At 40.3% G+C, this 15946-nt stretch overlaps 1 protein-coding gene across 1 annotated transcript in view; it reads right to left on the bottom strand.

The window, feature by feature from the left end:
- Positions 1-15946, bottom strand: part of ralba (v-ral simian leukemia viral oncogene homolog Ba (ras related)) — a 35442-nt gene that overhangs the window by 8764 nt on the left and 10732 nt on the right. Inside the window, exon 2 of the mRNA XM_061918472.1 lies at positions 3902-4074. Coding sequence (XP_061774456.1) covers positions 3902-4018 — 117 coding nt within the window. The 5' untranslated portion in view covers positions 4019-4074. The remainder of the gene's footprint in view (positions 1-3901; positions 4075-15946) is intronic.

Below are 15946 nucleotides of genomic sequence, written 5' to 3'. Positions count from 1 at the left end.
ATATATATATATATATATATATATATATATATATATATATATATACTATATTCTTCGGACTATAAGTCGCTGGGTTTTTTTGTAGTTTGGCCGAGGGTGAGACTTTTTTTTTTTTATTATTATTTTTTTATTTTTTTTTGGGGGGGGGGGTTTGGCCGGGTCTCTGGACTGTGGAGAAGACTGCGACTTATAGTCCGAAAAATACGGTATATACATACATATAAATGTGTGTATGTATATCCTAGTCACGTCCGTTGTGTCCTTGGGCAAGACACTTCACCCTTGCTCCTGATGGGTCCTGGTGAGCGCCTTGCATGGCAGCTCCCGCCGTCAGTGTGTGGATGTGTGTGTGAATGGGTGAATGTGGAAATACTGTCAAAGCGCTTTGGGCTCCTTAAAAAGGGGTAGAAAAGCGCTATACAAGTACTACCCATTTACCATTTTTGTATAGGTATATGTACGCATATACAGTTGTGATCAACAGTTTACATACACTTGTAAAGAACATAATGTCATGGCTGTCTTGAGTTTCCAATCATTTCTACAAGTCCTATTTTTTGTGATAGAGTGATTGGAGCACATACTTACTGGTCACAAAAAACATTCATGAAGTTTGGTTCTTTTATGAATTTATTATGGGTCTAATGAAAACGTGACCAAATCTGCTGGGTCAAAAGTAGACATACAGCAATGTTAATATTTGATGTCTTTTGGCAAGTTTCATGCAATAAGGCGCTTTTCGTCGCCATCCACAAGCTTCTGGTTGAATTTTTGACCACTCCGCTTGACAAAATTGGTGCAGTTCATATAAATTTGTTGGTTTTCTGACATGAACTTGTTTCTTCAGCATTGTCCATAGGTTTACGTCAGGGCTTTAGAAAGGCCATTCTAAAATATAGCCATTCCTTTACCACTTTTGACGTGTGTTTGGGGTCATTGTCCTGTTGGAATACCCAACTGCGCAAAACAGGCCCAGAGCATAATAATACCACCACCATGCTTGACGGTAGGTTTGGTGTTCCTGGGATTAAAGGCCTCACCTTTTCTCCACCAAATATATTGCTGGGTATTGTGGCCAAACAGCAACATTTTTGTTTCATGTGCCCACAGAACTTTCCCTCTAGAAGGTCTTATCTTTGTCCATGTGATGTCAGATGAAACAAAAATTGAGCTGTCATGTGTGAAACTTTTTTTTTAAAGACAAAAGTTTTGTTGTTTTATTATTGGCTGATGTCAACATTTATTTTTTTCTCATTGTGTTTATTGTAATGTGCCTGTAGGGCCGATGACAAAGGAGTCATGGGCCACAGATGGTCCCTGTGCTGCAGTTTGAGCCCACCTGGTGTAGAAGCTAACTGTTTATGGCTACTATAGTCCTTACACCAGCTATGGTTCCATATAGGACACGCGAGTCAGGTTGCGGGTTTTTCCTTTGTGATTAAGAGGGGATAAACAGGGAAGTCCTTCTTTAGCTGCAGCCTCGTTTCATCATATACTCCTGCCTTCAAGGAGTCAATGTTTACTTTTGCATTTAAATCAACATAATATCCGTAATACGGAGGAAACGTTCACAGGCTCTATTATTTGGCTTGTTAGCTTCCTGTTGCGGTCAAGCGATGATGATGACAAAGGGCTCCGTGATCGATAGACTGGCCACAACCTTTACGGAACCTTACAGTTTGTAAAAAAACGTGACAGAACTTCCAGCAGAGCACTGCATTGCTGGAAGGAGAAACTCTGGGCGCCTTTCTCATGATTCACGCCCAAAATGCAAGTCCTCCCACGCAAGAAGATGCTAGAAAATGTCCGATGCGTTGCAACAGCCAGCCTTAATGAATTGTTGCAGCTCGATGACTTTTGAGCATGTCATGAAATGCTCGTTTCGGTGTGGCTGAAAAGAGAGAGGCGAGGCGAGTGGGCGTTTTCTGATATGTTCACGATCGACTGCTAAGGTCCCAAAGATCCGTGAAGCGAGTCAGCACGTTTGTAGTTTTTTGTGGGGTAGGGTTCCTGCCACCCGCCTTAAAGTTGCTTTGTGCCAGTGAGAGCAATACAGAGCCCCTAAGGCCATGACAGAGGTTTCATTGAACTAGTTGTTAGTCGATGTACTATCTCAAAAGTTATTCAAATATTTTATGAAGGTTGAAAAGTTACTTTGTTTTTTTTTTGGTTTTTTTTGGTCCTCTCCAGCTTCTCAGGCAAATCATATAGTGGATGCAGATGCCCATATCGGCTGTTTAGATTTACTTTACAAAAGAGAAAAGTAGGATACTTCTTTAGGATAATTCTGGAAAATCCCTTATCTGCCTATTGTTTTAGTGAAATTATACAGTACCTGAAGTCGGAGGGGTGTGGCCACGGGTGTGTTGACGCCAGAGTCTCTGAGGAAAGTCACCAATGCAGCAGGACGAAGCTCCGCTGGTGTCTCCGGTAAGAGCTGACTTATTACCACAATTTTCTCACCGAAAACTGCCGGTTGACATGTTCGCTTGACCGCTCTGATCCATAGTAAAGCTTTACCTTCGGGAATTTTAAACAAGTAAACACCGTGTTTCTACTTTGACTTCTCCATTATTAATTGAACAAATTGCAAAAGATTCAGCAACACAGATGTCCAGAATACTGTGTAATTATGCGATTAAAGCAGACTACTTATAGCTTGGATCGGGCTGGAAAATAATGTCCGCTACAACCTGAGATGCAAACGCACGCGTCATCATACGAGTCATCATACCGAGACGTTTTCAACACGACACTTCGCGGGAAATTTAAAAATGCAATTTAGTAAACTAAAAAGGCCATATTGGCAAGTGTTGCAATGTTAATATTTCATCATTGATATATAAACTATCAGACTGCGTGGTCGGTAGTAGTGGGTTTCAGTAGGCCTTTAAATGTATTTATATTATCAGTTGGTGCAGCCAGGTCGGAGCAGGAGGGGATAGAAAGGGAAAAAAACAAAGACGGAGGGGGAAATTGTGGGGATTAGAGGGGGATTAGACAGAGAGACAAAAACAACAACAGCAAACAAACCAATAACAACAACAACAATGGTAAATGGGTTATACTTGTATAGCGCTTTTCTAACTTTTTACGGAACTCAAAGCGCTTTGACACTATTTCCACATTCACCCATTCACACACTGATGCCAACAACAATAGAGCCACCTCAGCACATACGATATGTACAAATATGATGGTAAAAGTAATAGCAAAGAACCAGTTAGAGAAAAAAATAATACAGACATGACAATGAGCATATTCACACTACAAATGGAACATTACAAATACCAATAGAAATAGCGTTATTGATAATGAACAATACCAATAATTTATCTCTATTATCAACAATACAGTTGTTCAAATGCAATAATACATATAAATAACTACAGGTACAAGATAATGCAGAAAAATGGAGGGTAAGAAAGAGAAGCAACCTATTTTAACCTTGTAGATTGTTATAGTAACAATAGGTCAAGCTTTGTCAGTGTGCCATGTGTTACCCAGTTAGTGTTACTTTAAGAAAAAAAACATTTGCTCGTCATATGCGGACTGGTCCATAGGAACCCTGGTGATAACTCACAGCAAATCTGCATGGAAATAACTTTGGTGTTGATGCTAAACTTGCCATTCAATATATATTTTACTTTCCTCATTCCTGCTCTTTGTTCGTTCCTGTGACTCAACATCTGCTGAAACGCTGCTGCTTTTCCACTGCTCCGATACACAGGACGGACGTTAATCGTGCCGTGAAAATAAACTTTGACTGCATTATTGTCGCAACATTTTAGTCAAAACAGTGCTAAAAGATTAGTAAAAAGGGCACAGTTTTTGTCATTGTAGTTAAACAAAACAATATTAAGACTGTTGCTCTTGCTTGGACTAATAAGAGACGACTCACCTCATCGTACATAAACTGTAGTGTGAGGGCGGACTTCCCCACGCCGCCGCTGCCCACCATGATCACTTTGTGCAGAGTAAGTGAACTCTGGTTTTTACTTTTACTGGTTGCCATCATTCACGTGGTTTTGGTTTCTCTCCGGGATGCAGACTTCTCCGCACTCTTGACACCACCTGTGTGCAACAGAGGACAGCTTAGAACCACCAGCATCTCCTGATTTCTACAACTTTAAAATCCGCCCATTGTGAAGACATAGGGCTTGATAAGATGTAACAGAGCGATCATTGGCTTGATTCAGGCTACTTAAAAAGGAAGGGAGCAGTTGCTGATTACCTGCACAATATGGGTTAGTGCCAGAGAAGGTGAAATCAATAAAGTCAATTGCTTTCGCCTGACTTCCATATCTTTCAATTAGGTCAAGCATTATGTGCAACAAATAGGTTATTTACTGCATTGTAAAAAAACTGCTGGCTGGTTTGCTTTGTAAGAAATTGTATTTTTTGGTAATTGTCACACTGACCATGAAGAACAGAATAAGTTAATTTGATTTCTTAACCTAAACAAAGGAGTAAATAACGAGTGAATTTTGTATGTACTGTATTTTCCGGGCTATAGAACGCGCCATTGCATAAGCCGCACCCACTAAATTTTAAATTTTCTTCCCCATATATTAGCTGCACCGGACTATACGCCGCAAAGATACAATGTTGTAAAATGAGTTATTTACACAGAAAGATTATGCAAATGTTTATTTACACACATTAATTGTTTCCAAACGATGCCTGTTACACGGCAGTAAAACGGCTGATCAAACAAAACAGAAGTCATTAGCTGTGTGTCAATTCAGCGGCTGCATCCTTTGCAGTCCGCATTTGTGGGGTGCTGACGTCATCGCGGTGCGCAAAGGCTGTCTAAATTTAAAAAAATCTGAAGTGTCCTTTGAATCTGGTTCACAAATGTGTCCTTTTCTCCCATTAGCAGAAAGGTTACATCTGTGTACCCTTCGCGTTAGGGCTGGGCGATATATCGATATATCGTGGGTTTGTCTCTGTGCGATATAGAAAATGACTATATCGTGATATTCGAGTATATGTTCTCACACAGTTGCTTTTAGCTGCGGGCATTACACTGCATGCGTTTCCCACTCGTTCTTGTCTCTCCTTCTAACAGAGACATAAACAAGCGCACCTTCTTACATACATCACGCGTGCAACGTCACACGCCCTCCCCGAGCAGAGAGTACATGGGTAACATTAGATGTGATGCTAACGGTGCGTTGCGAGTGGTAATACGAGAGAGAGAAGGTGCGAATCTGGTAACAAATTAAGGAAGAATTAATTCCCAGGAAAAACAGCACGGGGTGCATCGTCTGGCGGTGGTTTGGCCTCAAGCGGGAATATGTTCAACATTTATGCGGCAAAAGTGTTGCTACAAAAAGTATCAGCACTGCTATTTGATTTCCTATTATGCAGCTCATTTTTATTTCACACTTTTTAAATATTGTGTGTGACATCATGCACAAAAGTGCACTTTATTTTTTTATACTATTGTGGGTGGATGGATGGATAGACCGCAAGAAGTTGACTATGTTCAAATAATGTGTGTCTGGAATAATGAAGTATTATAAACGTGTGCATCAATTTACCTATATTAGTTTTTGCTGTGTTTTGTGTACATTTGCATGTTATTTGAAAATGTGTTTTTCTATTAATAATTATTGTGATCTTGTGTTCAACTTTTGTTATTTTGTAGTTTTTTTTTTACTGTGCAGAATAATCAAGGAGGACTCGGACAACAACAAAGCAAAAGAAATGCCAGTTTTGGAATATCATTAAAAAACAAAATATTTTTATTACCTACCGTATTTTTGGGACTATAAGTCGCAGTTTTTTTTCATAGTTTGGCCAGGGGTGCGACTTATACTCAGGAGCGACTTATGTGTGAAATTATTAACACATTACCGTAAAATATCAAATAATATTACTTAGCTCATTCACGTAAGAGACTAGAGGGATAAGATTTCATGGGATTTAGCAATTAGGAGTGACAGATTATTTGGTAAACGTATAGCATGTTCTATATGTTATAGTTATTTGAATGACTCTTAACATAATATGTTATGTTAACATACCAGGCACCTTCTCAGTTGGTTATTTATGCATCATATAACGCACACTTATTCAGCCTGTTGTTCACTATTCTTTATTTATTTTGAATTACCTTTCAAATGTTTATTCTTGGTGTTGGGTTTTTATCAAATAAATTTCCCCCAAAAATGCGACTTATACTCCAATGCGACTTTTTCGGACTATAAACCACAGTCTTCTCCACAGTCCAGCAGGGGGTGAGACCCAGCCAAACCAGAGTTTGGCCAAGTCTCACCCCCGGCCAAACTACAAAAAAAAACGCGACTTATAGTCCGAAAGATACGGGTATATATGTTTTTTTCCTTCTTTATTATGCATTTTTGGCAGGTGCGACTTATACTCCGGAGTGACTTATACTCCAAAAAAATACGGTATATAAATTAATAAAGTCATGTGCTGAAACTGTAATTGTTGGGATTAATTTCCTCTCCCTTCATTGCAAATATTGATATAATCATAATATTATGCAATCCAAGTATTTACTATTACTGGCTATAATGCAAGCAATTTGACAAAATTATAATCACATTTTAATAAATTAGCTGCGAAATAGGATTGCTGTATTGATAGACCGGGAGGACTCTTTCTGGACAGTCTGTGTTTTTAAAAAGGTACATGTCCCACGACAACAACCATTCACAAGCATGAAAATACATAAATCCATCCATTCATCATTTACTAATAATTAGGAATAACAGCTTTAGAACTCTTGTCAACACGGGACACATCTCCATCACAACCATCTGCAAAGATCAGTCGGCTGCAACCACAAGAAAATCAGACTGCGGCGCTGCCGGTAGATGTTAACAGCTTCCTCTAAAATAAAAAACAATAAAAGCGGGTCGACGATGTTATCTAAGGTTTGTCATTATTCAACCTTGCGCGACTGAGCAGCACATTTGGGGTGAGGATAACAGATGTAACCAGGAAGTATCCCGTAGGCCATACCGTCCCAATTCATATGGCTCCAACTCGTGCTGGAGGACTCTGGGCAGGACCCACACTTTTGTCGACCGCATGGGCTGGGTCCATGGAAGAATGCAGCCCCCGAATTGAGACACTAGCTTGCAGAAGCTCGCTCTCTAATCTGCTTGAGTCTGTGTAGCGGATTGTAAATCGAGGTTCAGCAGCTGCAGCTGGTGGTGCATGACGGTGATTTCTGTTTTGTTTGATCAGCCGTTTTACTGCCGTGTTGCAGGCACAGTCAAGGTATGTATATAAACATTAACAAAATATTTCTGTGTAGAAAAAAATCATTTTACATTGTATATATGTGTGGCCTATAGTCCGGTGCAGCTTATATATGGCTAAATATTGCTTTAGTTTAATATTTAGAGGGTGCGGCTTACTATACCGGTGAGCTCGATAGTCCGGAAAATACGGTATATGTATTTAAGTCATAGTGAAGTATTCCTATAAAACACAACCAAAAATAAGCCAGAAAGAGATGTAGTTACTATTACTTGCCATTACTTGACATTATCAAAGCTTCTGCCTAGTCCAGTGTTTTCCATACACTGTAGTGTGCCGTGAGACACAGTCTGGTATGCCGTGGGAGATTATGTAGTTCCACTTCTTTGGGTTAAAAATATTTTTTGCAAACCAGTGTGTCGGTGTAACCATTTTATTCTCTTCCATATCAGTAGGTGGCAGTCGGTAGCTAATTGCTTTGTAGGTGTCGGGAACAGGTCGTGTGAGACGACGATGGTTTGTCGTGATCACAATATGCAGGCGACAGCAGGAGGCAATGTGCAGGTAAAAAGGTATCTAATGCTTAAACCAAAAATAAACAAAAGGTGAGTGCCCCTAAGAAAAGGCATTGAAGCTTAGGGATGGCTATGCAGAACAAAACTAACACTGAACTGGCTACAAAGTACACATAAACAGAATGCTGGATGACAGCAAGGACTTTGTGGAGCAGAGACAATGTCCACAAAGTACATCCGTACATGACATGACAATTAACAATGTCCACACAAAAAAGATAGGAACAACAACTTAAATGTTCTTGATTGCTAAAACAAAGCAGGTGCGGGGAATAGCGCTCAAAGGAAGACATGCAACTGCAACAGGAAAATACCAACAAAACAGGAAAAGCCACCAAAACATCAATCAATCGATGTTTACTTATATAGTCCTAAATCCCAAGTGTCTCAAAGGGCTGCACAAGCCACAACGACATCCTCGGCTCAGATCCCACATCAGGGCAAACTCAACCCAATGGGACGAAGAGAAACCTTGGAGGGGACCGCAGATGCGGGACCCCCACCCCCGGGCGACCGGTGCAATGGATGTCGAGTGGATCAAGCGTAATATTGTGAGATTCCAGTCCATAGTGGATCTAACGTAATAGTGAGAGTCCAGTGCATAGTGAATCTAACGTAATAGTGAGAGTCCAGTCCATAGTGAATCTAACGTAATAGTGAAAGTCCAGTCCATAGTGGATCTAACATAATAGTGTGAGAGTCCAGTCTATAGTGGATCTAACATAATAGTGTGAGAGTCCAGTCCATAGTGGATCTAACATAATATTGTGAGGGTCCAGTCCATAGTGGATCTAACGTAATAGTGAGAGTCCAGTTCATTGTGGATCTAACGTAATAGTGAGAGTCGAGTCCATAGTAGATCTAACGTGATAGTGAGAGTCCAGTCCATACTGGATCTAACGTAATTGTGAGAGTCCAGTCCATAGTGGATCTAACGTAATAGTGAGAGTCCAGTCCGTAGTGAATCTAACGTAATAGTGAAAGTCCAGTCTATAGTGGATCTAACGTAATAGTGTGAGAGTCCAGTCCATAGTGGATCTAACATAATATTGTGAGGGTCCAGTCCATAGTGGATCTAACGTAATAGTGAGAGTCCAGTCCATAGTGGATCTAACGTAATAGTGAGAGTCCAGTCCATAGCGGGGCCAGCAGGAGACCACAATAGGAGCGCAAGACAAGAACTAAAACACTACGCACGGGAAAAACCAAAAAACTCCTAATAAGTCACGTCGTGATGTGACAGATCATGACAGTACACCTACTTTGAGACAATAGCTATAGTGATGCATGGTTGGTTATGGTTTGAATTTATATCCAACAATTGCGACAACAACTTTTTATTGTCGACAGAGTTTCATTTTTTATGATTTCTGCTGGTGGTGTTTTTCAAAGAAAAAACCACGCCTTGGCTTAAAAAGGTTGAAAAACACTGGCCTAGTCTACAACCAAATTCCAATAAGTGAAATTTCAGGGATTCTGGCATCAAGTCCATTATTGGTCACAGTGCACAACGTTGTCTAAAAGGGCGACGGAGGAGCACATGGTTTGCATTATGTGAACAGACTATTGTGAAGACCAGAATGGTGCTGAGGATGTGGCACCATCATTCCTCTCTCCTTAACCAGGAAGCAAGTCCGCTGTCTGCTCTTCCTGCTTTTGTTATCACAGCAGGTCAGTAAAAGGGTTTAGAGGACAGGATGCCCACTTCAACATACACACACGCTGAATAAACATGTGCCATAGTCCGCAATGAGCTGTGGAGAGGGTCTCACGCTAAATTATTTAAAATGTGACCCACTTCCATGTGCACAAAGGAAAAATATTTGTACATAAAGTAAAAAATCTAATCAATTAAACAAGAAATAAATTTACAATTTGCTGAGTGAGGGTCTTTCAATATATGTTTGAAATACAACCAGCAGTTGGTGCACAATGGTGGAACTGGACATACTATTTAGGCCTGACCTACATAATATGGAAGATGAGTTTGTTGAGTGCTGGTCTGCTCTTGGGAATGTGGAGCTTTAGAATAGGAGGGGGCAGTCGAGGGGACCACTTGGGCTGCTGAGCTCTTGAAATATAAATAACACTGTGCAGGTCTGGCTACAGAATTTAATCAAAACCCCCTTTTGGGGGAAAAAAAAAAACACACCACTAGAAGATGCACGGCCCTACGCTGATAATGCTGAAAGAGGACAGAAACAACATTGGACTAACTGTGGTGCCATACAAGCAATTTGTAAGATAGACCATTATGTAAGGCACATTACATATATTTTTCCATTTGAACCCTTCTTGAGTTGTCAGTTCTGCAAAAGACATCATTTTAAAAATTACGACGACCCAAATGTAAAAAAAAAAATATGTTGTGTGATGGAAACAGTTGTAGAGGATAGGTATTAGGGTTGTCAAAAGAACCATTACTATGATACCAACACCCACAAAATTACATTGATACCTGCTTTCTCAGTATTGTTTGTATCGAATATAGTACAACACTTTTTTGTTGGCGCGCTGCATGAATTCTTAGTCTGTGAGCACTCACTCAGCGCAAAAGAATGCCAGATGTTGAACCACTGCGTTCTTCGATACTTGAGAGTTTTAAACAGTGTTCAATAAGATAGTGAATGTAAATGTAAAACAATGTAAAACAACATGGGTTCAGTTTAAATTGAATAAGTATTGCAAATCTGGGAAATTCCCAGATATTCGTATCGACTACATAAAAAGTCTGTTATTGTGACAACCCTGCAACTTCAGTAAGTCTAAAGAATGTAACACTCGGTACCCAGCGTTACAAGGATCTAAGGCAGAGGTCGGGAACCTTTTTGGCTCAGAGAGCCAAAAAGCCAAATATTTTAAAATATATTTCCATAAGAGCCATATAATATTTTTTTTAACACTGAACACAACTAAACACGTGCATTTTTAAGTATGACCAACATTTCTAGAGTATAATAGGTCTCTTATTCTTTGTAATAACATTGTTATTCTGAAGCTAACTGTGGAGGGGGCGTGGCCTGCGGGCCTGCAGCGACAGATGCGTAGATGGCCCACCTGGGCCTTGTTATCTAATCACCTGTCGCTCTGTTATAAGCAGCAGCCAGCTGGAGACACTGGGTTGGGGCTGGAAAAACTATTGCTGGAAAGCAACTGAGAGACTTATTGAAAAATAAAACAATATTGTAACCCTGAAACAGGCTCTCATGTCGGTGCTTGGGGGTCTGAAGCAAGCCCCACACTAACCAATAATAAATAAATAACTTCTTACCATTAACTCAACTTCTTGAACAGGTGCGGTGGAAAACAGATGGATGGATTAAAAATGCATGAGAATGTTTTATATTTTGAAAATTATTTTTAACACTGTGATTACAGGTGGAATTATTCATTACTTATCGTGTTAAGCAACGTCAGCTCAGATTTATCAGAGAGCCAGATGCAGTCATCAAAAGAGCCACATCTGGCTCTAGAGCCATAGGTTCCCTACCCCTGATCTAAGGTGTTTCCTAGTCTGATAAAAGTTGCCGGATATCAACATTTTGATGGGGAGATTCTTCGATATTGATAATAATGTATAAACAAGGAGATAAGAGAGTCAGGTACCACATCGTCTCTCAGTTTAATAATAAACTTAAAACTTCTTCATGAAGATGAGTCAGGACTGACTCAGACCTGGGTCATGAACTGAGTTATGCTATGATCGGCCTTGACCCCCCGGGAGTCCCCCTTGATGCATGGGACTTCCCTCACCATATTACTAACATCTCTACTAGGAATATGAATCTTACAACAACTCATGATTCAACCTAATTCATTTCCTTAAATAATAAGAGAACTGCAGTAAACTTACACTGCAACTAAGAATGTTTACTTGACTCTTTAAAAGTTAAAAGTTAAAGTACCACTGATAGTCACACACACACTAGGTGGTGGAATTACCCTCTGCATTTGACACATCCCCTAGTTCCACCCCCTGGGCGGCGTTCGGGAATCATTTTGCTGATTTAACCCCCAATTCCAATTGTCAAGCCAGGTCCCATTTTTATAGTCTTTGGTATGACTCAGCCGGGGTTTGAACTCACGACCTACCAATCTCTAACCTGACTCTCGCCAGACCCTTGTAGTTCGCTTAGCTCCACAAAAGGATCTGGGCTCAAAGGCATTTCAAACTCCTTCCAGATATAAAAATAATAATAAACCAATCAGGATCGCTGGCCGAGATTTCATCGATTCAAACAACAATGGCGGTTTGACATTGACTCTGCTATTGCAACTGTTTTGTCAAATCTATCGAATATTAATTCATTAAAAGATGAATAGAGAACGTTTTTAAAAGCAATAATTGGTGGGTTAATCGTGGGTTTGTCTTTGTGCGATATAGAAAATGACTATATCGTGATATTCAAGTATACATTCTCACGCAGTTGCTTTTAGCTGCGGGCATTACACTAAATGCATTTCCCACTCTTTCTTGTCTCTCCTTCTCACAGAGACGTAAACCAAGCACACCTTCTTACACACGTCACGTGTGGAACGTCATACCCTCTCGCGGAGCAGAGAGGTAGCGACGTGGTAACGTTAGCTGTGATGCTAATGGTGAGGTACGGGTAGTAATACGAGAGAGAGAAGGTGCGAATCTGGTAACAAATGGAATAGGAATTAATCCCCCAAAAAAACAGCACCGCTCGGCGGTGGCTTGGCTTCAAGCGGGAATATGTTCAACATTTATGCGGCAAAAGCGTTTCTAGAAAAGTAGCATCATTTGATAAGTCACCCGCTAGAGAATAAAGAGTGCTTGAAACTGTGCATGTCAACATCTCCGGCCAAAGCCACACCGACAAAATGCCGAAGCAACTGTTTCCAGATAAACAGCGTATGGAAAAAAAAAAAAGACAACAACAGAAGGAGATAACGTCCGCAGGAACATACTATGCAGCTCATTTTTATTTGACAGTTATTGGAATATCTTGTGTGACATCATGCACAAAAGTGCACTTTATTTGTTTTTAACTGTTGTAGTGGCGTTCTGTACAAAAAGTACACTTTAATTTAGTGTTGTTTTGATATGTCATCTTGGTAACAACATTCACAAAAGTGCACTTATAACTTGATTTAAAATGTCTCTGACAATCTTGCACTTTCTGTATTGGAAATGACATGAATGTTTGTGCCACTGCTTAATAAATGTTTAATAAATACAGTTTTAGTAAATTGACTTATTTCTTTCTCTGCATGAAAGTTTAGAAAGAGCATATATCAATGCAGTATGAACAAGAATGTTTTAATGTAGACACATAGAATCATCATACTGCTGTGATTATATGCATCAAGTGATAATTCAAGGCTGAGGCAAAATATCGAGATATATATCGTGTATCGTGACATGGCCTAAATATATCGAGGTATTTCATCATTAGCCCTACGTGAAAACAGTACGTACGCCAGGTTTTTGTGCATACGCACTTTTAATACGTGAGGTCCCAGAACATCTGGGGCATTTGGGTAAAATAATCTCATACAAACTACAAAACATGGTGGTGGACATACCCTTGTTTACTTTGCTGCAGAAGGACCTGACCAGCTCACCATCACACAATCCACTAGGACAGGGGTCGAGAACCTTTTTGGCTGAGAGAGCCAAGAATCAAAATATTTTTAAATGTATTTCCGTAAGAGCCATATAATACGTTTTTTTAACACCGAACACAACTAAACGTGTGCATTTTTAAGTAAAGCCAACATTTCTAGAGTATAATAGCGCTCTTAATATTTGTAATAACATTGTTATTCTGAAGCTAACTGTGGAGGGGGCGTGGCCTTCAGTCCTTCAGCGAAGCAGGGTGTGGCAGGACCGGCCTCGAAATCAGCGACAGGTGCGTAAAAGGCCCACCTGGGCCTTGTTATCTAATCACCTGTCGCTCTGTTATAAGCAGCAGCCAGGAGGGCAGACAGGGGTTGGGGCTGGAGCCAGAGTGCGAGCGAGAACAAAAGAGAAAAAGACAATTGCTGGAAAGCAACGGAGAAACTTATTGAAAAATTCAAAAATACTGCAACCCTGAAACAGGCTCTCATGTCGGTACTTGGTGGTCTGAAGAACCCCCGGGAGGGCAAACCCTAAACTAATCAATAATAAATAAATCACTTCTTAACCTTAATGCAACTTCTTGAACAAGTGCGGTAGGAAAAGGATGGATGGATTCAAATGCATGAGCATGTTTTATATTTTGAACGTTATTTTTAACACTTTGATTACAAGTAGAATTATTCATTACGTTTTGTGTTAAGCAGTGTCAGCTCAGATTTGTCCGAGAGCCAGATGCAGTCATCAAAAGAGCCACATCTGGCTCGCGAGCCATAGGTTCCCTACCCCTGCACTAGGAAATCTCCATAAAATAGTTTCAAGTTTTCTTCATGCACTATCTGTTAAAATAGCCCAAGCGGAAGTGATCTCGCAGCATTACAATGACCTAACACATTCCACTGCATCAATTGCGATTATCACTTCTCTGACAGACAAAAAAGTGAGTGGAATATTCAACTAGGAAACAGCTCTTGTATTGTATCTCTTTAGATTATGTGTCATGAGAAATACAGATGTGGTAATAATATTAGCACGTTAGTACCAGATTAGTCCCTCTTACAAAAATAGTTTAAAGAAGCAAGGCAGAAATGAAGCAAAATGACCCACCATGAATACTAATAAGCCAAGCTAGGGGACTTACACAGGAGTCTTTGAGCAAATCAGGCAATCACGATACCCTCGCTACTCCACACACTGACCAAACTGCCAAATACATCCTTCTGGTTACAAAGATAGAGGGTGTTGTGCATCTTTGTTCATTTATTCCTGTGAACAACTAAAGTATATTAGTGGCTTTGCGGAATATTTCTATCTTTTTTTATTTGAAAAGAGACAATACATGCTTATTTACATCTAGAGCAGGGGTCTCAAACTCAATTTACCTGAGGGCCACTAGATGCAGAATTTACATCTAGAGCAGGGGTCTCAAACTCAATTTACCTGAAGGCCACTGGATGCAGAATCCAAGTGAGGCTGGGCCACAAAAAAAGATTTCTTAAAAAAAAATGTTGCATACTCCTCAGCATGTCTAGTTGTAAAATGGCGTTTCAAATTGTATTCCTTGTGCACCGCAACTTTCTCTGTGCATATAAGACACGTCGGGGTGCCCTTGTGCTCAACAAAGAAATACTGCATTCCCCACTTTTCCTGGAATTTTCTTTGCACATCACTAACCCTTCTCTTCACTGCAAGGCTTTGAAAAAGACATGTTTGAGGTTGTGGAATACATTTGTATTTAGTCGACGCACGGAGAATAATGTTATTTCCGCAATGTGAGTCGTTCCGCTTTTCCTCCCAACAGCAACACAGAGGTCGGCGGATAATAGCCGGGAAAGAACCGGTATACCGAGCGCAAAAAAGTGACGGCTCCCGGAGTGTTATCCGGCGTCACATAGAAATATATATGTAGTGTTCATCGTGTGAGGAAATGCAAATTGAACAATAAAAAAAACAAATAACGGTTTGAATTGGTCCAGGTTATCGGGGACTGCTATTACTGACGGACTGGTGTCGCGGTGTGACTGCAGCCAGGCACGTAAGAAAACCCTTGTCTCCATGGCAACGTCTCTGTCGCTTTCATTCATTTGCCGCTTTTCCACTAACGTAGGTGTAGGCAACCCAGAACGTTGAAAGAGCCATTTTGGACCCAAATAACACAACGCTGTCAAGTTCTATTCATTTAAAACTTGCGGGCTGCACTAACATTAAACTTTCATATTAAGGTGGGGGCCGCAATTGGCCCGCGGGCCGCATGTCGGAGACCTCTGATTAAGAGCAACAGCCCGACACTGTTAGTGTTGGCTTCAAACTGACACAGCTGTTAAAAAGGGGCAACACAACCTTGTTCTCTTACTAATTGTTTGTTGTTACGGTGTAATGAGATCTACAAAAGAAAACCAGAAAAAAAAAACCCACTAAACTGCTGTGTTTTATGCAATGAACACAGTTTACTAGGAAAACATGGGAGTGATAAAGCAGCTGGAATTTAGAGAAGCCAGTCTTATCAGTAACTATGAGGACATTCAAATAAATTTCTCGGCTGACACAA

This window comes from Nerophis ophidion, linkage group LG13 (genome assembly GCF_033978795.1).
Source record: "Nerophis ophidion isolate RoL-2023_Sa linkage group LG13, RoL_Noph_v1.0, whole genome shotgun sequence".
NCBI lineage: Eukaryota > Metazoa > Chordata > Actinopteri > Syngnathiformes > Syngnathidae > Nerophis > Nerophis ophidion.
This window is presented reverse-complemented; position numbering and strand designations above follow the sequence as displayed.